This window comes from Tamandua tetradactyla, chromosome 3, assembly GCF_023851605.1.
Source record: "Tamandua tetradactyla isolate mTamTet1 chromosome 3, mTamTet1.pri, whole genome shotgun sequence".
Lineage (NCBI taxonomy): Eukaryota > Metazoa > Chordata > Mammalia > Pilosa > Myrmecophagidae > Tamandua > Tamandua tetradactyla.
Window position 1 is genome coordinate 1080582 of NC_135329.1, and position 23102 is coordinate 1103683.

Consider the following 23102-nt stretch of genomic DNA (forward strand, 5'->3'; position numbering starts at 1 on the left):
CCTCCATGTCCACAGGCACCACCCCTGTCTAAGCCAACATCATCTCTAACCTTTAGTGCTGAAGTGACATCTTAACTGGTTTCCTGCCCTCTACTTTTTATTTCTTCCCCCAAACCATTTTTTCCATAGCAATTAATCATAAATCTCCCTGGATTTCCATTTCGCTTAGAATAGAATCTTAACTTTTGTTTTTGCAGACAACTAATTCAGCATGCCTATTTTCAGACATATTGTATGCCAGAACATACCAAAAATCAGTAGCCACAATGGCCTTCTCAATTTCTAAAGAATGCAAAGTATTCTCCTGCCTTGCCCTTTTCACATGCAGAACCCTCTGCCCAGAATGTGCTTCCTACCTCTCTTCAAATGACTATTTCATTTCCTTTCTTTGATTATCAACTTTGGAAAAGCCTCTCTTGTCTGAAGTAGAGTTCCCAATTCATGTAGCCATTTTCTGTCAGCCCTTTGTTTACTTCCTTCAAACACTTCTCACAATTTAAAAGACTAATACTCTGTTTTATTAATAAAATAAATTTTTCTTTCTCCCCTGCAAACCACAAGCTCCCAGAGTGCAGAGGTTCAGTGTTGTACCTCCAGCGTCTGACACCACGCCTAGCACAGAGCAGGGGTGCTCACTAAGCAGGTGTTGAAGATCTGTGTGACTCTGCCCATGTCTCTGAGGTCATAGCTATTTATAATAATGAATAATAAACAGTTTGTTGAAGTGAATATTCATAATTTCAACAAAAGCTGAGTAGTAAGTGTCCTTGTGCATTCTTACAGTGCTGTCTTTGGGAGGCATCTTACCATTACTAAGTGCTGTCATATCCATTGTCCCTTGCCATTGAAGAACCTAAACTGGGTAGTTGTTTTTATTCTCATCTTATAGATGAAGGAATTGAGGCTCAGAAAGTGAAGTAACTGCCCAACGATCACACAGGACAAGTTGGTGGAAGAATCCATGATCTTTGATACTAGTCTCATGTTCTTTCCCTCTGCACCATACGGCTGTTTTAACTTTTGCCACTAATATATGAAGATTAACATATTATTAATTTATATATTTTCAGGAACTTGTTTTTTCGTGTCTCATTTTTAACACTAATGGATGTAAAACTGGTGTTCGTAATGGAAGGGGAACCCCCAATTCTGAAAGCTGATGTCATAAACAAGAGGAATCAGAATCGGTATGGGCCTTCTGGAAAAATGCGGTTTCAGAAAACTGGGAGATCACATTTTAAATCAGTCTTAAGAGAGGTAAGCATTTAGATTTGACTCAGTTATTCTGATTTTAATTAAATGATACATTGTACTCAGATAAAGTAAGTTTAAAACTCATTAACTTTAATGTGTCCAGAATTAAAGTGAAATTGACCTGGGTTCAAGGTTTGGCTCTGGTATTTAAGCTCCAAGACCTCAAGCGAGATTATTAACCAAATCTTGTTTCTTCCTCTGTGAAAGGGGGCATCTTTGAAGGGATGTGGTAAAAATTAAAGTATATCTAAAAAAAACTAACGTATAATAGGGACTAATAGGTGTACCAGTTTGATAGGATTATGGACCCTAGAGAAGCCGTGTTTTAATCCTGATCCATCTCATGGCGGCAGCCATTTCTTTTGAGCCCTCATGGGCACTGTAGGTCAGAAATTTGATTAGATTATCTCCACAGAGATGTGACACGGCCAATTGTGGGTATTAACCTTTGATTAGATGGAGATGTGACTCCACCCATTCTGGGTGGGTCCTGATTAGTTTACTGGAATCCTTTAAAAGAGGAAACACTTTAGAGCCACAAGAGCCCACACAGCCAGAGACCTTTGGAGATGAAGAAGTAAAATACCCTGGTGAAGCTTCATGAAAGAAGCCTGGAGAGAAAGCCAACAGATGTTGCCATGTTCGCATGTGCTTTTCCAGCTGAGAGAAACCCTGAGCTTCATCGACCTGTAACCTCTTGTTGGTGCCTTAATTTGGACATCTTATAGATTTGCTTTAATTGGAACATTTTCACAGCCTTAGAACTGTAAACTTGCAACGTAATAAATTCCCCCTTTTAAAAACCATTCTGGGCAGTTCCACGTCCAAGATGGCCGCAGTCGGTAAGGGGGAACGTCGCTAAGGCGTTTGCCTGAGGCAAGGGGATTCTAACATTTTCAGAGAACCTTCTGGAAAGAACAAGTCTACTTCAATAAATGAAGGAGAATAAAGAAAATTCAAGCCCTTCAGTCTCTTCGGCAAACCTGGACCACACAAAACCATGTTGGTACTGGGATAAGAAAGACTTGGCTCACACACCCTCGCAACTAGAAGGACTTGATCCAGCCACTGAGGCCCGCTACCGCCGAGAGGGGGCTCGGTTCATCTTTGATGTGGGCACTCGTTTAGGGCTACATTATGATACCCTGGCAACTGGAATAATTTATTTTCATCGCTTCTATATGTTTCATTCCTTCAAGCAGTTCCCAAGATATGTGATCCATTTGGAAGAACTGGAGAAAGAACAGCAAGCTAACCCCAAAGCAAGCAAAAGGAAAGAAATAACAAAGATTAGAGCACAAATAAATGAAATTGAAAACATGAAAACAATAGAGAATATCAATAAGGCCAGAAGTTGGTTCTATGAGAAAATCAATAAGATTGATGGGCCCTTAGCAAGATTGACAAAAAGAAGAAGAGAGAGGATGCAAATAAATAAGATCAGAAATGGAAGAGGAGACATAACTACTGACCTCACAGAAATAAAGGAGGTAATAACAGGATACTATGAACAACTTTACGCTAATAAATACAACAATTTAGAGGAAATGGACGGGTTCCTGGAAAGACATGAACAACCAACTTTGACTCAAGAAGACATAGATGCCCTCAACAAACCAATCACAAGTAAAGAAATTGAATTAGTCATTCAAAAGCTTCCTAAAAAGAAAAGTCCAGGACCAGATGGCTTCACATGTGAATTCTACCAAACGTTCCAGAAAGAATTAGTACCAATTCTCTTCAAACTCTTCAAAAAAATCGAAGTGGAGGGAAAACTACCTAATTCATTCTATGAAGCCAACATCACCCTCATACCAAAACCAGGCAAAGATATTACAAAAAAAGAAAACTACAGACCAATCTCTCTAATGAATACAGATGCAAAAATCCTCAATAAAATTCTAGCAAATCGTATCCAACAGCACATTAAAAGAATTATACATCATGACCAAGTAGGATTCATCCCAGGTATGCAAGGATGGTTCAACATAAGAAAATCAATTAATGTAATACACCATATCAACAAATCAAAGCAGAAAAATCACATGATCATCTCAATTGATGCAGAGAAGGCATTCGACAAGATCCAACATCCTTTCCTGTTGAAAACACTTCAAAAGATAGGAATACAAGGGAACTTCCTTAAAATGATAGAGGGAATATATGAAAAACCCACAGCTAATATCATCCTCAATGGGGAAAAATTGAAAACTTTCCCCCTAAGATCAGGAACAAGACAAGGATGTCCACTATCACCACTATTATTCAACATTGTGTTGGAGGTTCTAGCCAGAGCAATTAGACAAGAAAAAGAAATACAAGGCATCAAAATTGGAAAGGAAGAAGTAAAACTATCACTGTTTGCAGACGATATGATACTATACGTCGAAAACCCGGAAAAATCCACAACAAAACTACTAGAGCTAATAAATGAGTACAGCAAAGTAGCAGGTTACAAGATCAACATTCAAAAATCTGTAGCATTTCTATACACTAGTAATGAACAAGCTGAGGGGGAAATCAAGAAACGAATCCCATTTACAATTGCAACTAAAAGAATAAAATACCTAGGAATAAATTTAACTAAAGAGACAAAAAACCTATATAAAGAAAACTACAAAAAACTGCTAAAAGAAATCACAGAAGACCTAAATAGATGGAAGGGCATACCGTGTTCATGGATTGGAAGACTAAATATAGTCAAGATGTCAATCCTACCTAAATTGATTTACAGATTCAATGCAATACCAATCAAAATCCCAACAACTTATTTTTCAGAAATAGAAAAACCAATAAGCAAATTTATCTGGAAGGGCAGGGTGCCCCGAATTGCTAAAAACATCTTGAGGAAAAAAAACGAAGCTGGAGGTCTCGCGCTGCCTGACTTTAAGGCATATTATGAAGCCACAGTGGTCAAAACAGCATGGTATTGGCATAAAGATAGATATATCGACCAATGGAATCGAATAGAGTGCTCAGATATAGACCCTCTCATCTATGGACATTTGATCTTTGATAAGGCAGTCAAGCCAACTCACCTGGGACAGAGCAGTCTCTTCAATAAATGGTGCCTAGAGAACTGGATATCCATATGCAAAAGAATGAAAGAAGACCCATCTCTCACACCCTATACAAAAGTTAACTCAAAATGGATCAAAGATCTAAACATTAGGTCTAAGACCATAAAACAGTTAGAGGAAAATGTTGGGAGATATCTTATGGATCTTACAACTGGAGGCGGTTTTATGGACCTTAAACCTAAAGCAAGAGCACTGAAGAAGGAAATAAATAAATGGGAACTCCTCAAAATTAAACACTTTTGTGCATCAAAGAACTTCATCAAGAAAGTAGAAAGACAGCCTTCACAATGGGAGACAATATTTGGAAATGATATATCAGATAAAGGTCTAGTATCCAGAATTTATAAAGAGATTGTTCATCTCAACAACAAAAAGACAGCCAACCCAATTACAAAATGGGAAAAAGACTTGAACAGACACCTCTCAGAAGAGGAAATACGGATGGCCAAGAGGCACATGAAGAGATGCTCAATGTCCCTGGCCATTAGAGAAATGCAAATCAAAACCACAATGAGATATCATCTCACACCCACCAGAATGGCCATTATCAACAAAACAGAAAATGACAAGTGCTGGAGAGGATGCGGAGAAAGAGGCACACTTATCCACTGTTGGTGGGAATGTCAAAGGGTGCAACCACTGTGGAAGGCAGTTTGGCGGTTCCTCAAAAAGCTGAATATAGAACTGCCATACGACCCAGCAATACCATTGCTAGGTATCTACTCAAAGGACTTAAGGGCAAAGACACAAACGGACATTTGCACACCAATGTTTATAGCAGCATTATTTACAATTGCAAAGAGATGGAAACAGCCAAAATCTCCATCAACAGAAGAGTGGCTAAACAAACTGTGGTATATACATACGATGGAATATTATGCAGCTTTAAGACAAGATAAACTTATGAACCATGTAATAACATGGATGGACCTAGAGAATATTATGCTGAGTGAATCCAGCCAAAAACTAAAGGACAAATACTGTATGGTCCCACTGATGTGAACGGACATTCGAGAATAAACTTGGAATATGTCATTGGTAACAGAGTTCAGCAGGAGTTAGAAACAGGGTAAGACAATGGGTAATTGAAGCTGAAGGGATACAGACTGTGCAACAGGACTAGATACAAAAACTCAAAAATGGACAGCACAATAATACCTAATTGTAAAGTAATCATGTTAAAACACTGAATGAAGCTGCATCTGAGCTATAGGTTTTTGTTTTGTTTTGTGTTGTTTTGTTTTGATTTTACTATTATTACTTTTATTTTTTTCTCTATATTAACATTCTATATCTTTTTCGGTTATGTTGCTAGTTCTTCTAAACCAATGCAAATGTACTAAGAAATGATGATCATCCATCTATGTGATGATGTTAAGAATTAATGATTGCATGTGTAGAATGGTATGATCTCTAAATGTTGGGTTAATTTCTTTTTTTCCGTTAATTAAAAAAAAAAAAAAAGAGAAGGGATAATTGGAGATGAAGGGATACAGACTGTACAACGGGACTGGATATAAAAACTCAGAAATGGACAGCACAATACTACCCAATTGTAATGCAATTATGTTAAAACACTGAATGAAGCTGCATGTGAGGTATAGGTTTTTTGTTTTTGTTTTTTTTGTTTTTTTCTTTCTATTATTGTTTTAATTCTTATTCTGTTGTCTTTTTATTTCTTTTTCTAAATCGATGCAAATGTACTAAGAAATGATGAATATGCAACTATGTGATGTTATTAAGAATTACTGATTATACATGTAGATTGGAATGATTTCTAATTGTTTTGTTAATTCTTTTTTTAATTAATAAAAAAAAAAGAAAGAATGAGAATTTAGACCCAAAATCAAAAAGAAAAAAAAAAAAAAAAAACCATTCTGTTTCTGATATATCACATTCCAGCAGCTAGCAAACTAGAACAATAGGTATTACCTGTTATAACCTCTTCAGCACTTCAAAAAAGTCTTAGAATACATGGGTCTTATTCACACTTCACTCATACAGCATTTGTGATGGTTCATATGTATAATACATATTTGGCTTCCCCTTGGGCATTGCTATCTTTGCAATCTAAAAAAGTAATTATTGTTATGTGTTAAATGTACTATATTTTTGTATTATAAAATTGTTATATATTATATCCTCATAAAAGTTAGGAGGCAAAATCACCTATAAAAAGTATAATATAATTAAAACAATAAGGAGCTACTACTCTTTTTTAATCTCTTAAATGTATGTACTCTGGAAGAGTTGCTATGATAGTGCAGTTTTTACCTTGGACTTTTCATTGAATATATCATATCCGTATTTTCCTATTTCCACATTCTATTCAGAATCATAACTTGTAATCGTTGTACAACATATGTGAAGTTGTTAATTGTTCCTTGTGATTGTATTTATTGCTTGTGTGGTAGTTAGGTCCAGGTGTCAACTTGGCCAGGTGAAGGCACCTAGCTCTGTTGCTGTGGACATGAGCCAATGGCATGTGAACCTCATCTATTGCTGATTACATCTGCAGTTGGCTGGGAGGCGTGTCTGCTGCAATGAGTGACATTTGACTTAATTGGTGGGGGCTTAAATGAGAGAGCTCAACGTAGCACAGCCCAAGCAGCTCAGCATACCTCATCTCAGCACTAGCAGCTCTGCCCAGGCCTTTGGAGATGCAGAAAGGAATCACCAGGGGAAAGTTGTTGGAACATAGAGGCCTGGAGAGAAGGCCAGCAGAGATCACCCTGTGCTTTCCCATGTAAGAAAGAACCTCAGTTGAAAGTTAGCTGCCTTTCCTCTGCAGAACTATACATTTCTAACTAAATAAATCCCCTTTTATTAAAAGCCAGTCCATCTCTTGGTGTGTTGTATTCTGGCAGACTAGAACAGCTTGCTTTTCAGTTTTTCACTATTATATGTGAAATTATGATGAACATTTTTGGTGTGTTTAGCTTTTTCTTGTTGTTTGGGATTTTGAAATAAAATTACCCTAAGTGGGATTAATAGTAGGCCAAAGTCTAAGAATGATATTATAGCTCTTGCTAGAGTACTTTGTTCAGTAACAATAGGAGATAAGCAGTTTCAGTGCAAATACCAGACACTGGATATTAGGAAGTTGATTTTTGTGCTGTTTAGTAACCAAAAATATAGTTCATTTAATATGTATTTGTCTTTTATTGTTGAGGTTAAACATTTAGCCTTAGTTGTAGATCCCTCTTTAGGTAATGGCCGTCATGTTCTTTCCCCACTTACCTCTTGAGGCTTTAATTTTTTCTTCTTGTTCAATTCCTTTATCTGTTAAGGATATAGACCTTTTAGCATCTTTGTTTTGACTTCACTTCCTTGCTTTTCTTATTAATTTGTATTGAAAGTTGCATTACTTTTAAAAGGCATATAATGTAATCGGTTTTCTTGTCTTCTGAAATTTTGTCTGTTTTATTCTTAGGTGAGTTTTAAACATTGTCTCTTTGTAGTAAATGTTTCACCTTAGGACCATAAGTAGTTTGTGCTGTATTCCAATTATTTCTTGTGTGGAAACATCATGGATCGTGGCAATAATACCTAAAGCAAAAGGTGTCCATCTCTTCTTGAGAAAGTGGATCCCTTCCCATTCCTTTATTACAGTAATTGAGATGTTCTTGGGCATGTTTCACTTTTGCTTATCTATTGCCCATTTCCATATTTCTGTGTACTCAGTTCCTAGGCCCTGTTTCCTCCTAATCCATTGCCATCTTTTAGGTGTAAGTATGAAAAGCTCAAATTAGTCCTCCTAAACACTACCTCCACCCCACTTGATACAGACTAGGGTATGGAAAATTGCACCCGTCCTTATCACAAGTTCTGTTCTGGCTCTTTGAAACAAGTTAGAATGACAGATGGTATGTGTAACTGAAGTAACTTTCAAACTCAATCTCTTATTTTATTATGAAAGGATACTTCTCTTCTAGGGGTAAGATAGTAGCAACTACGGTACAGCCAGACAATTCACCTGTCATCACACTGCTTCCCTACTGTCATTTGATCAGAGTCCTAAAAAGTATCTTTTGAACATAGTACTTAGTCTTTTTGTACCTTGTCCAGTTTGAGCAATATCTAGCAAGGATTTCCATTATGTTATGTAGCATGAGAATTAGTCACAGCAAGAGGTGGTATTCTGTCAATCTCTAGAAATTAATTAGCCCCTGTTTCTCACCACATCCAATATTCCCCAATACAGAGAGACAGAATGACATATGACAAGAAAGAAATACACTAGGCTGTAGGGCTAAATAAACTATAAACTACTCAAATGGGTTAAAATCATAACCCAAAGAAATCACGGACTGTTTTTGCATCAGCAAAATGACATTACCATCTTGCATAAACATTTGGCTTCCTGGGAAGACACTAATAGCTTACCCTTATTGTGCTTTCCCCCAACATAACAGTTGTATGAAACAGGTGGAAGCAAGATGAAGAGGAGATGTTTAAGGCCATAAGCCAAAATCGTGTAATAGCATCTTTGCATGAGCTCATATTGGGCTATCATGTCAGAGAAATTATTTTAGTTTTACATTTGTAAATCTTACTGTGATTATTTTCCAGAATCTTAATATATTAGTTTTGACCATAACAAATATTGTGTATGAATTCTTTTTTAATTGACATTAAAAGTTCTGAATTTTTTATTATAGACAATTTTAAATCAATACAAAACTAAACCATCACCAAGCTTAAACGGTTATCAGCCCATGGCCATATTATTTCTTCCATAACCTCTAACCACGCCCCTGCTCTCACTTGCTTTGAAGCACTTTCCAGACGTAGTATTGTTTCACACTCAATATTTTACTACCTTTCTCTAAAAGATAAGGACTTTTAAAATAAAGTCAGCTACTGAGTCAGTGTTCAAATTTCAAATTTTTGAAACTAAATAGCTGCCCTCAATGGTTACAGAAGTTAAACATCAAAGAAATTAGCAATTAAACATCTTGCATGCACTTTTTCTTTTCAGTGCCTTGATATGCTAAACTGCTTAGGAATTCCGTGGGTCCAGGCTGCAGGGGAAGCTGAAGCTATGTGTGCCTACCTCAATGCTAATGGTTATGTAGATGGCTGCCTCACCAATGATGGAGATGCTTTCCTTTATGGGGCACAGACTGTTTACAGGAATTTTACTATGAATACAAAGGTACTTTTTTCTTTCTCCTTTATAGCATTTGTTTTTATGGTTATCTTTTTTAAAAAGATTAAATATTTAAATGAAATAAGACATACAGTGTTTAGCATAATGCATGGCATATATCAAATGCTAAATAAATGTTTGCTATTATTAAAAATATCCTTGCCATTTCGTTTCCTTCTCTTTGAAGTGGAGATTTCTCTCTTAAAGTCATGACTTGTTTCACATGGCTTAATTTTAAATTAATTTCAATAACATACTGCTAAATTACATATGAAACGAATTGCTTTGACCCAGAATCTCCACTACTAGTAATTAATCTATGAAAACACCCTCCAAATGTAAGAAGGCACGCACAAAACCATTCATTATAGCTTTGTAAGCAACTCCAGAAAGCTGGGAAACAACCAAATGCCAGTTGATAGGGAAATGGTTAAATGGTTCAGAATAGTGGATCTCAGTCAGAGAGGTCCGATCAGTGGGATTTTGGGTGTAACAATTCAGGGTTGGGAGGGGAGGCTATTTTAGATAGGGGGGGTGGAGCAAGGTTAAACATCTTGCCAGCAATTACATTTTCTCTACCCAAATGCCAATAGTAACCCCACTGAGAAACACCACCTACGTCCAGCTGCTGTAACCCCAAAAAGACATTGAAAAGATATGTATCATTGACACAGAAAGATATCCAGATGTATTAATGCAAAAAGTTTCAAAATAGTATTTTTACTTGGTCCTTTTTTCATATAAAGAAATACCTGATAATAAGTGTGTTAGTATATATAAATGTACCAAATAAAATGTTTTTTGGAAGAATCTCCACCAAGTTGGTAATGATAGTCAGCTTTAGATGATAGAGTTATGGAGAATGTTTACTTTCTTCGGTGTATTTTACAATATTTAACTTCAGAAATGAAGGTGTACTTCTTTAGACAAAGAGCAAGAAAGAGGAAGTTGACTACTATAATTTATTTTTTAAGCCTTTTTTGAAACCGTGACTTTGTTTCCTGATGTTGACGTTTCAGATTCTATGTAGATTCTAGAGATCAGGATAGTATTTCTGTTTAAATTTTTAGGAATAATTTAACATTTAAAAATAATTGGTCAAATTATTTTTTGTAATGCTGTTTAATGTATAAATGTTTTTTTTGAAGATTAAATCTGTACTTACTTTTAGGACCCACATGTTGACTGTTACAAGATGTCGTCTGTCCAGAGTAAACTGGGCCTGAATAGAGATGCTCTGGTGGGACTAGCAGTTCTGCTCGGCTGTGATTACCTTCCTAAGGTACGCGTAAGCCATCATACGATGTGCTCTTCAGCAAAAGGTGTCTTCTGGTACCTTATGTAGGATACAAATATGAATATAGTATGGTTAACTAACCAAGAAGCTAGTTTAATATATACTTTTAGACATTGTATGCTATTTAGTAACTGAAATAATCAGCCTTTTAAAGAGCATGAAGAAGCTGACATATAAACTAGAGTAAGGCATGCCACAGCTTGACACTAAGTAAACTGGTACTCTTGATAAATATAATAGATTCACGTTCAAGTGGGACTATGCTTTTAAGGAAATCTAGGAATTAGTCTTTTCTTTATACCATGCCAGTATTAGTCTTTAATCACTGGTTTCTTTCTGTTTTTTGGCTTTCAGTGTCCATTGTAGCATTTGAACTGTGCACACGCTCAGTGTTGTTACTGCTGTTGTTAGGCAACATGATTACTGGGCTAGGCCAGGCATCCTTTTCTGCTGCTCAGCTTTATATTAGACTTTGTCCAGAAAAACATTTTAATTCTATCTTAAGATGCGTGATACAGTACTCTGTAATAAAGAGGCATAATAGGTGAGTGATGAGTTTAGAATAAAGATAACCCCATTTTCTTAAATATAGTATCTAAAAAATGTAGACTGTCTCTGCTGATAATTCTTTATATTTTTAATAAATGCCTCTATCCCTGAGAGAAGTTAAAAGAGAAAAGACTTATGATTTTCTTTACACCTGTGCTTAGAATAAAGGGAAAGAATAGCTGCATGGTAAAAATCATTAAACCTGATCAGTGATCAAATAGATAAATCAATATTTCTTTTAATTAATAGGAAAAGGTTTTAGAAGGAAAGAAATTTTTATATAGGACAAAAATTATGCTATTGTAATTCTCATTCTGAAATAAAAGACCTTATTTCCAATATATAGTTATAACTAAAATCTATAAACCATATAATGTGGAATTTAAGAAAAATTAGTAAACTAATTTTCACATAATTTGAATTTAAGAAACCAACCTTAAGTACAATGTCTTTATGTACCAAAATTTCTATCTGTTTACATTGCTCTGTGTAGATATTTTTAAGACTATGCACTAACATGGAATTTACATTTTCAAAATTTTAGGTAAAGCTTCAAAAAATTTAAGGTATAGGTAAATGCTGATACAAGAAGAGTAGTATTTCAAAATATCCGACAACTGGCATGCCAAAGCTATACTCTTCCAAGAAAGAGCAGGGCTCCAGATGCCTCTGCTGGGCCACGTGCTACCTTTTTAGGAGCTGGGTCCTGGGGGAGGGTGGGTTGGTGTAGAGATTCCTGTGCAGGCAGGCACCCAGGATGCATGGAGGTAATGTTCCTTACTAACCAGCATTGGAAGTATTTTAATGCTGGTATGTCTGTATTGGTCCATATTGGATAAATAGCAGCCCTGCTTATTAAAGATATATTCATAAACTTTTTTAGAAACTGGGAGACTCAATTTAAACCAGAATTAGCAATACAAATATGTGTTTAGTGTGCATGTGTATACTGAGAACTTACACTGGTTTTAATTTTAAGATTTTTATTTCAAGTTAACTTGAAACTCTCCTTTTTTCTCTTTTGCTGTCCAGATTTTGGGATATTAAATTTTGATATTGTGAAATGATTTTTCTTTTCTCTGACTTCAAATATAATATGAAGTTCTGTAAAATTACAATGTCACCAAAATAATTAGCATGGAAAATGAAAGCCTCTAAAATTGTCCCTCTCTCCCCTAAATAAACACTTGTCTGTGGTTGGTATATAACACTCAGAATTTTTTGTTTACACAAATTAGCATTGTAATTGTTATTTAATTTACACATCTAGATCATAACATGTACTCTCTTACAATTTTCGTTTTACACATAACAGTGTATCTTTTTTCCTATCATTATATAAAGAGCATTTTTTCTTTCAGAGGCATAATCTTCTATTGAACAGATGTATGACACTTTAATTACTCCCTAGGATTAATATATAATTTTTTTCCCCCACTTTCTGAAAGGGAGTCCCTGGAGTTGGAAAAGAGCAAGCATTAAAACTTATACAGATTTTGAAAGGGCAAAGTTTACTTCAGAGGTAACTAAAACTTAGTTTTTCTTATGACATTGGGCTTTGATTCTTGTTGAAGTTAATATGCTAAGTGAATATGCTAAGAAGATTATGCTTTTCAAAAAAGGGTTTTGTATTTTAAACTAATCTTTATTTTCATTTAAAATCATTTTTCATTTATTATGAAGTTTTCCAATGAAAAGATCAGAAAATAAGCTCTAAGCTGTATTTTATTTTGTAGCATTTAAGTTCACTACCAGCACAATTATTAATGTCAGATGCATTTATTTATAACCACGGGTATTTTGCCACAGGCTCTTTCAGCTATTTTAAAACTGAGTAAGGATAAACATGGTATTAAAATAATTTTGCATTTAATACTTTGACAGTATATTTCTTTTCTATACATGAACTGCCTATACTATGTTACAAATACTTAATGGTCAACACTTGATTAGAAAGTTTGCTCGACTGCCCTTTTTTTCTATAGCTTTCACATTTAACAATACATTAATTCCAATAATTTTAGTACCACAGTTTGAGAATTCAAGATATAGGTTATTTTGAAGTTTACAAACTATGCTATTTAATATCTAAGAAGCATGTGAATTATATATACATGGTGAAAGTATTGTTTTTAAAATAGTAATACTGATGGTGAGAAGATAAATAAGAAGAAAGAGACCTAGGATGCCGAGAGGCTTAAAGCAGTCTTGGCCTCGGTTTTAGTTTATAGGCTGCCAGAAAGTGGTACACCAGAACTGGAATGGCTTTTTAAAAGGATATTTAAGAAATTATAACTTTCCAGTTCTAAGGAAGTGAAAGTATCCAAATTAAGGCTCCAGCAAGAGGTTACCTTCACTCAGGAAAGGCTGATGAGTCACTAACCCCTCTGTCAGCAGTCACGTGGCTGCGTTTGCTGCTCTCTTGCTCCTGGGCTCCATTGCTTTCAGCCTCTGTTCCTGTGGGTTCCTCACTTTACTTCTCCAGGGCTGGCTTTCATCTCTTGGCTTCCCTTGGCTCTCTGCGTTCTGGCATGCTTAACATCTGATAGGGACGTCTGCTGGGCTCCAAACATCTCCGTACATCCTTGTCTCTGCTCGCCATGCGTCTGCGTCTGTGTCAGCTCTGCTGTGAAGTTTCTATCGGCTCTAAGGCTTCTGTCCTTTCTGGCATTTTTGGCTCTCCAAAATGTTTCCTCTTTTAAAGGATTCCAGTACACTAATCAAGACCTACCTGGAATGGGTGGAGTCACATCTCCATAGAGATAATTAATGTTTCCAACCTGTAGTATTGAATCATGATTAAAAGAAACAGCTGCTCCCACAAGATTGGGTTAGGATTAAAACGTGGCTTTTCTTGGATATTTAATACATTCAAATGGGCACAGCCTCCAATAGGTTTGAGATGATGAGTGCTTGAAAAGCAATGTTAAGTGGTAGAAATGAAGAAGGAATGGCCATGAAAAACATTTCAGGTCACTGTTCTCTGTCCTATAATGCTTCACTTTCAACTATAAAACTATTGACCAACCTAAGATTTTCATAAAACCTTTATCGACATCAGGAATTACTGTGCCAAAGCAGGAAAAAAAAGGTTTACTTTGGTATGAAGTTAAGGAATCATTGGGGGATTATAAAAAGTACTTTCCTCCCCAGTTATTTTTAATTTTTGGAGCTCTGTTACTTATCCAGCAGAAATTAATACTCATTTTTAGCAAACTTATACTTGGCTTTCTATACTTGAGTTAGAAGTTCCAAGAGCTAAATAATTACATTAAATAGCAGATACTATACAATGAACTGAATTAATAATGTAGCTTTTGTTTCTTTGTTTATTTTGTCTGTTTTGTTTTTTTTAGCATGGGCAGGCACTGGGAATCGAACCCGGGTCTCTGGCATGGCAGGCAAGAACTCTACCTGCTGAGCCACCATGGCTAGCCCCGATAATGTAGCTTTTTTAATATAAACTTTAATGTCTATAAATAAAGGAATATAATTAGAACATTTGTTTTATGATTAATACCTAACAGTCCCCTTGGTGGTTTTAAGTTAACTTGGAACTTTAGCCAAAAGTGAAATTAATTTCAGTTAGTAAATAGACAGTATAGTATTATACGTATTTTCAGAATCTTTCATTAAAAAGCAGTGTTGTTTGTTGTATGCATAGTAGATTAAGAAGATGATAATTTTCAATAATTCCTGATATTGATAATGGTTTCAATAATTTTTGAAACCGTTTTTTTTACATAGAAGATTAATGTGCTGTTTAGAGCTACACTTTACCTTTCACTCTTATTTCTAATATAAAGAAATATTCACTTACATGATTCAGTTTGTTTTATTTGGCACACGAAATCAAAAAAGGACAAATGCAAATTATTTTACACATATATTGCTGACTTACAAAACAGCTGAGTGTGTGTGAGAATGTATGTGTGGGCGTGCACGCACCTGCTCCTTCCCCTCTTGCAGTTCTGCTCTCTGTACTTGAGCCCCATTTAAAAATTGAGGTACACAGACTGAGAGTTCTCCCAGAGAAAGTTGGGTTAGCAACTGTCTACTTCTACGGGGATAAGAAGTAAACAGGTGAAAGGGAACAAAATAGTCTGATATTTGTGAATATGGCATTTTTGTGACCTCATTCATTTTTTCTTTTTAAAATTATTTTCTATTAAAGGTTTAATCAGTGGAATGAGAAATCTTGTTACTCTGATCCACAACTGCTAGTTGCTAAAAACCTGGCTCATTGCTCTGTGTGTTCCCATCCAGGTAAGCGACCTAGGGAATGAGACCTCCAGAATATTAGTCTCTGATACCCATGTTTTCATCTCTGCTCTTGTCGTAGTTTCTACAAACCTATATAAGCCTTTTACAGTGTCTTCCCCACTAGATTAGAAATTGCTTATAATTAGGAGTTGTCACATATATCTGACACAGTATGTTACATAGTAAGCATTAAGTAAATTATCTTGAATGAAATAATGTGACATAAATAGTAAAATATAGGGTAAGTGCAGTTTCAAACGGTGATAGCAAATTACTTAGATCTTAAAGCTATCATCTGCTTTTAATGTAGAAATCCATTTTAAGAATAAAATATATACTAATAAATCTCCTGGGAAAATGGAACTGAAACCAGTTATTTTTATGTTACTGATTTATATTCACATACTTAAATGATTCTTAGGGGTCCTACAATGCATTTTTATTGTGTGTAAAAATAGACTTTAATTTCAACTACATATACACTGTTTTTTAAAATAGCTTGATTCCTCTTCAGTAGTCGTGGGAAAATAAAGTTGTCACTCAATGTGCTCTACAAAAATCCTTTCACTCCCACAAGAGATTAGGAGATACTTTTTGAAAGAAACTCTCCTTCATCTGTTTGTCTTAATATGTTTTAACACTGTTAAATTGTAGATGGGATGATGGAAGAAATGAAATGTTTTTATAGATTAGGATGGATGCCATCCTGTGGTTTTTTGATACCTAATAAATGATAGTTTTAGGTCATATGAAGTATGTATGCTCTTCCAAATTCTCAAAACAATGTTGAAGTGATTTGCACTTTCTTTTTAAAGGAACTAGGGCCCCACACCTGTGCTACAGTCATAATTTGATCCTCTTCCAAGCATAGTTTGAAAATGTGTAGATCATTGAGAATAAGATACTGGCGAAGGTAATTACAGCTGTATACTTTTCGTATGCTCATTAAAGAAACCATTTCACGAATCTGTTAAGTAAATAGTCTTTTTTGTACTAAAAATTACATCCTCCTTTTTTTGTAATAGTTTTAGTCACACACCATACAATCAATCATAAGTGAGCCATCAAGGGCGGCTCTCATAACCACATCATTGTGCACTCGCCACCACAGTCGACATGAGAGCATTCCCATTTCTCCTGGAAACAAAAAGAGAATCCCATACCCCTCCCTTATGTCCCCTATTATTGACATTTAGTTTAGGTATGGAGCCTTTGTTACCATCCTACCTTTCCTGCATGTAGCTTCCACATAAACCACGAAGTTTTCCATTGTTACTTATTATAAATGTATGATTTCAGATAGAACAGTAAGTTGCCCTCCACCCTCCCAAAAAATAATGCCATGTGATAGTAATGGCTATAGATCTACTTTATCCTAGGAATTACTGCCATGTTCATTTCTCTGTTCAACCAAAATATGTGAGAAGCCTTTACGCTAGGCACTGTGCTGAGCACTTACTATTTTTTGAAAGTTTGGATAAGAGCATACACATGCAAAATGTACGTGGAAGGTAATTGTAAAACAAAGTGGAACCCATAGTTTGTCCTGTCTCCGCAAAGGTTCACCTAAGGATCATGAGCATAATGGATGCAAATTATGTGAAAGCGATGGATATTGTTTACTGCCTGATGGTGAGTTCTGCCCTCCCAGCGAGTGGCACTGCACAGAAAGTGATAATCAACCGAGTGCACTAGAGAACAGCATTAGAAAGTAAGTTTTCCCAGGCTTTTCAACCCATGTTTTCAGTCGTGATACACCTGTGTTTGTATTGTCCCCACCAACATCCCCATGACATAGCTGTGGGCAACAACCGCAGGCAGGACGCCAGCCGGCCGCCCAGTACACTGAAGCCCTTGCGCCTCACCCAGACCCCCACCGCTGTTGCTGGAAGCTGGAGCCCTCAGCTCAGCCTGTGACCTGCCTCAAGAGGTATGGTTCCTGCAGACCCCGCAGGCTGATGGCCTCTGTTGTGAGGGGAGCCCTCTCCAGGTTCCAAAGTCTTCCCAGGAGTAGTGGGCAGAAGGCATGCCCTTCTGTGACCAGGGCCTGGCTGCCCTCAACACCCACAGGGCTCCATTCCTACGACTTCAGCCTTTGATGTTGGGTCCACTGGAATGGGCAGTAGCCACTTCCTCTGGAGCTGTGGAAAGCGCGGACAGGACTGCAGCCACAGGACACAGTTGTGGGGGCCAAGTACCTCAGAGGCTTGGTTGCATTCTGGCTCTGCCACTGCTACCACAGTTTTGATTAGGAGATTGGGGTAGGGGACTGTCTGAAGTGCTTCCATCCTAAAGCCACCATAAAAATATTCTCCCTCTATTCCCTACCCTATACAAAATACACTGAAGAGTTCTTTGTTTTCTCTTCAATAAATAGGGTTTGTTTTTCTCTCAAATGTCCTTATATCCTTTTATTCCTCACTGTAGCGAGTTTTAATTCATTGACTGTGCATGACCTGGTGGTTTGAATTGTTTTTAGTTCAAGTCATTGGCAAAACCTAGGCTTAACAAGATGAGCTACCATTTAAAGTGAACTGTTCTGTTTAATTCATTAGAAAAATGAATCCTTTTTCGGAGCTGAGGATCATCTCCCAAACATAACTATCCATGTAAAGGACAAGATGTATGTTCTTTCCTCCCCCTGCCCAGTAGCTGCATCTGCTTCACTAGGGCATAGCCTGCTAAGAAATTCAGTACCTGTAGATCTCAGTGACAGATGCTTTAAAGCTTATCTTCCTCGTGACCCTCCAGATCTGTGAGTTGAACAGATTTCTTTTTTTTTTTTTTTAACACATGGGTAGGCACCGGGAATCAAACCCAGTTCCTCTGGCATTCCAGGCAAGCGTTCTTGTCTGCTGAGCCACCGTGGCCCACCCTGAACAGATTTCTTGATGCAGATTTACCTTTAAAGGTAATTTTCCTGCAAAGGAAGAGAAAAATATGTTGAGGAATGTTTCACATTCTCTCAGGGCTAGTGGTTCTAGCTTTGTTGTTGCTGGCAGTGTTATCTCAGAACCCTCAAACAGGAAAGAGTGAGTGCTTGCTTTATCTAATGTGGATCTCTCTAGGAGGAGAGAGAAGAGATAGATGATCAAGGAGAGAAATAACTATGGTACTAGCCACCTCTGACCCCCAGCCCCTTGAAATTAACAGATGTGGTATCTGTGAATGGTTTTATTTTTGTCTTTTTTAAGCTGAGCAATTTTACCTTGTTTACAAATGTATTAACACTATTTGCTTCAGGACATGTTCCTCCCTTTTTTATTATTTATTGGATTTCCTCTTCACAAAACTTTTAATGAAAACAAGCTGAAGAAATAAATGCATTAAAATTGGTCCGTCTGTTGTCTAAGCCCTCTAGATTGACTTGCCCATGTGGCAGTAGAGTTCTGGTATCTGTAAAAAAGGGAGATTTGCTATGGTGGAAAGTGTTTATTGACTGTAGGGAAACAGTATGTGCCTTTGCCTCTTTTTGCATGCTAAGTGCAGAAGACCAGGGTGAAGGAATATTTGCTTCCGACTTTTAAAATAGTATAAATAAGCAAGTTCTTAAGGAAAGATTTTTTTTTGTAACAAAAAAAGGTGCTTGTTCAATGTGATGTGCCACTCTGTTGTAAAACCTGACCAGACATATGCGCCTACTGCAAAGTATTTTCTCCAGGAATGCTAAAATTGTCTTATTGTAGCTTCACATTCTGGTGTGGTAATGCCCTTCATATATGCAGTTTGAAAATAAGTTCTAGATATGCAAATGATGTTTTCTTAAAAAAGCGTTCACAAAATAAAGTGATTTTTTTTGTAGCACACTAATGAACCTGTATGGTTATCAATTTCTGCCTTTTTTTAATTCTATTGCAGCAAAATGATTAACTTACAAGGCTTGTTGATAGTGATGTATATGGTTGTTTTAATGTATCTTGGAGTACATTAAACCTACAAAAATTCATTCTGGCAATAGGATAATAGTAAAGGAAGAATTGTTTTTCAGAACTTTATTATGAAAAATGTATAGTCCTCGATTACAAGCAAAACCAAGGTGCTTTGCAAAAGAATAACTGAAATTGTTGCAGGCCAAAACAGCAATAAGAGGGCGGGCCATGGTGGCTCAGCAGGCAAGAATGCTTGCCTGCCATGTCAGAGGACCCAGGTTCGTTTCCCGGTGCCTGCCCATGTAAAAAAAACAGCAATAAGAACAGGGAAACTTTGGGTTCACTAATAAATTGAGTAAATTAATGGTAAAAACAAAATTAACCTAACTTTTAGTGAGCCACAAAGGAAAGAATACATTTTCATTATAGAAACAAAATGTGGTGCAGAAAAACGTTGCACCTCTGTGCATAAGCTGTTCACCATGACTGACTTCATGTGCTACTGTGTTTTCCATGTATCCCTGCAGTGTAGACTGTTTTGGTAACAACTGTGGTATAAAAGTTATTTTCCCTGGGAAAGACAAATGAGCACAATACTATTAATCATTTGACTTCTCTCTTAAATGACAAATACAATGGTTGGCTCTCATGGTTGAGAAATTGTCTGTCTAAATACCTGGCTTTTTATATCTTGAGTTAGGTCAGTGGCAGTTATGTTAAAGGAAAACAGTATTGTGTACCTGCCTGCTAAAAAAAATTCTTTTTCTAGATTCTATTAAAAAATTAGCTGTCTCACAAGGTGGTAATTCAGAAGTTATTCAACAGAATCTGGATGGCTGTTGGGGATTCCGTACAAGGACATCTTCATAAATGGAAGGAGTTGGGACGAGTTGATTTTCAAGTCTGTCTGAAATTGACTGATTTTTTTGATAATGTGTATGTAATTTATTTTCAGAAAAGCTTGCAGTTGTGAAGGCTTCCCATTCCATGAGGTAATAATATTTCAACTATGTGTTTATTTTAAGACACTCTTTTAAAAATTGAAAGTCTCAATTCCTGTATTCTTTTTTCTTGTTAGGTTATTCAAGAATTTCTTTTGACCAAGGATGAATTGGTGAAGGTAATCAGGTACCAAAGACCTGATTTATTATTGTTTCAGGTATCTGAAAATGCGTCCTTACTTTATAGTACGGAGTTGCCTACTGAATAGGTAGGGTGGGCTTATTCAGTTTGTTTGGTCTGAGACGTAGTTTGAAACAGACAGCTATTGATTGCCCATATATGATCTTCAGTCCTCTGCCACACGAGACCATACTTTGCAGACAATAAGCAAACCATAATTATGCTTTTCTTTAAAAGACTTATTAGCTATAAACAGTTATGTAGTATCTAGAGATATATTGAGGGAGGAGGGGCTAATAACCAAAGAATATCAGAATCATGTATACGACTGTGGAAGGCAGTAGAGTTTATAGTGGCACTGGGTCTGTAATCAGTGACCCAAGTTTAAATTTGGAAGTCTTTCACTTTACTAACTGAATGATCCTGGGTATGTGCTGGCCTTTAAGTGGAAATAATATTATCTCATGATATCACCATGAGGATTAAATTCAATTATGTATTTAAGCCTCTAGTATAGTAGCTAGCTAGGGTCACAGAATAGCTCAGAAGATTGTAACTACCTGTCCCTAACAATAACACTGATAATAATGATGGCCAACATATATTGAACACTTTAAATTTCCTATTATAGTTAGCACACTACATGTAATTTCATTTAATCTTCAAGCAAGCTTATATTATCATCTCCATTTTACACATGGGCAAGTTGAGACTAAGAAAGGCTAAGTAACTTACCCAGCATTAAGAAATGTCAGACTGGGTGGGATTCAAGTCGGAAACCTTCACACTTAATCTTGCAGTACGGCCTCCTTAGGAAGCTCAGTGTTCTTTCTGGAAAAATCCACATTTGATTAACTAGTGTTAATTCTGAAGAAAAGAAATATATACCACCTCAAAACTATTTGTCTTTAAGAGGTACAGTGAAATCTTGTTTTTATTTTTATTCTGTTTACAGAGATTTACTCTGGAAAAAATGGAGTGGCCCAATCACTATGCATGTGAGAAATTGTTGGTGCTTTTGACCCATTATGACATGATAGAAAGAAAACTTGGTAGAAAGAACTCTAATCAACTACAGCCAATTCGGTAATATAAAGAGTTGTACAAAGAAGTTTCTGTGTTTCCATTTGTATATCTAATGATCTCAAACATTCTCCTTAATATCTTTAATAGTGGGATATATAGCTCCTTGTTTTATACAAATGGAGGAAAGCCCTATTAGAATATTGAAAGCTTATTCATGGACTTGTACAGTGAGTTCATGCTTTGACATACTTCTCTGCTTCAAACATACAAAAATGATACATTATAAAAAGTGAATATGCAAAGTATAGCCAGGCTTAACAAGATAACTATTTCAGTGGACCAAAAAGGGAAAAGTGTGAAATGCATGTGGGACTGAAACTATGGACTTGCAGAACCCTGAATAGATCCAGGAGCCACAGTCACATTCAGGGGGTAAGTCCCTGTAAGGTAGAAGACGAACAGGGACCAGTGTCCAGGATGGCAGTGCAGTCCGGCTTAGTGTTTAAAATCCACTGCCTTAGGTGGAATTCCCCTGTTCCTAGAAGGAAGCTGGATAGAGGATTAAAAACTGTGACCAAACACTGCCTGAGACCCAGAAAGCCTGCTGGAAGTTACCCAAAATAGAAATAGAGGTGAGGACAGAGCTAAAAGAAAATACATGTAGAAATATGATGTTAGAAAAAATTAGAATATAAATTCACTCGGGTTTTTTTGGGGGGGGTTAGAATGTTAGGGTACTCAATGAAACGATTAAAGGCATATGTCAAAAAGCTGAGAAGATGGAATTATGAAACAAAAGTGACAAGAAATGATTTTAAGTGAATGGCGATAAAAAATGAACTAGCAATATTAAGAAAAATAATCATTTAAATAAAAAGCAATAAATGGGACTCTGGCTGACCTGGTCAAAAAGAATTAATGAATTGGAAGACAGTGCTAATGAAGTCACATAGAAGGCAGCACAGAGAGTTCATATAAAAGAATACTTGAATAGTTGTAATTGCAGAAGGTATTTTGAGATGTTCCAGTATATTTCTAAATGCCAATAGAGGAAAAGGTGGCTAAATAATTTTTGAAGAGACGATGTCTGAGAGTTTTCCAAAATTTAAGACAGACAGATATTCTCAGGTCAAATTACACAACAAGTAGAAACAGGATAAATTTTAAAAATCCCACCTGAAAATATAATTATTGGCATCAAGGATAAAGGGAAAACCCTAAAAAGGACCAAATCTACCAGACAAGAATCATCAATGGTTGTTAAAGCCATTGGGTAAAAGATTGCTGGAGAAAAAGTGAGTCTAAAGAATCATTCTACAGATTGATAACAAAGGAAAAATGGTACCTTAGAAAGAGGAGACAGCAGTGCAACAGTGGCTCAGTGGTAGAATTCTAGACTGCTGTGCCGGAGACCTGGGCTCGAGTCCCGGTGCCTGCCATACAAAAAAAAAGGAGAAATTGAGAGGTCATACACAATCATCACGGTCTCA

The 23102-nt window shown here is 36.4% G+C and overlaps 1 protein-coding gene across 6 annotated transcripts in view; it reads left to right on the forward strand.

Annotated features, from left to right (window-relative positions):
• GEN1 (GEN1 Holliday junction 5' flap endonuclease) overlaps positions 1-23102 on the forward strand; it is a 39516-nt gene that overhangs the window by 7410 nt on the left and 9004 nt on the right. For 2 of the 6 annotated variants that reach the window (XM_077152141.1, XM_077152140.1), the window contains exons 3-11: positions 1071-1257; positions 9316-9492; positions 10658-10768; positions 12781-12854; positions 15507-15598; positions 17156-17306; positions 20420-20456; positions 20543-20623; positions 21542-21672. In XM_077152141.1, the coding sequence (XP_077008256.1) occupies positions 1071-1257; positions 9316-9492; positions 10658-10768; positions 12781-12854; positions 15507-15598; positions 17156-17306; positions 20420-20456; positions 20543-20623; positions 21542-21672 (1041 nt within the window). Of the gene's footprint in view, positions 1-599; positions 863-1070; positions 1258-9315; positions 9493-10657; positions 10769-12780; positions 12855-15506; positions 15599-17155; positions 17307-20419; positions 20457-20542; positions 20624-21541; positions 21673-23102 lie in introns of those variants that run through there. The other 4 variants (XM_077152144.1, XM_077152142.1, XM_077152145.1 and 1 more) reach the window with 4 other exon arrangements.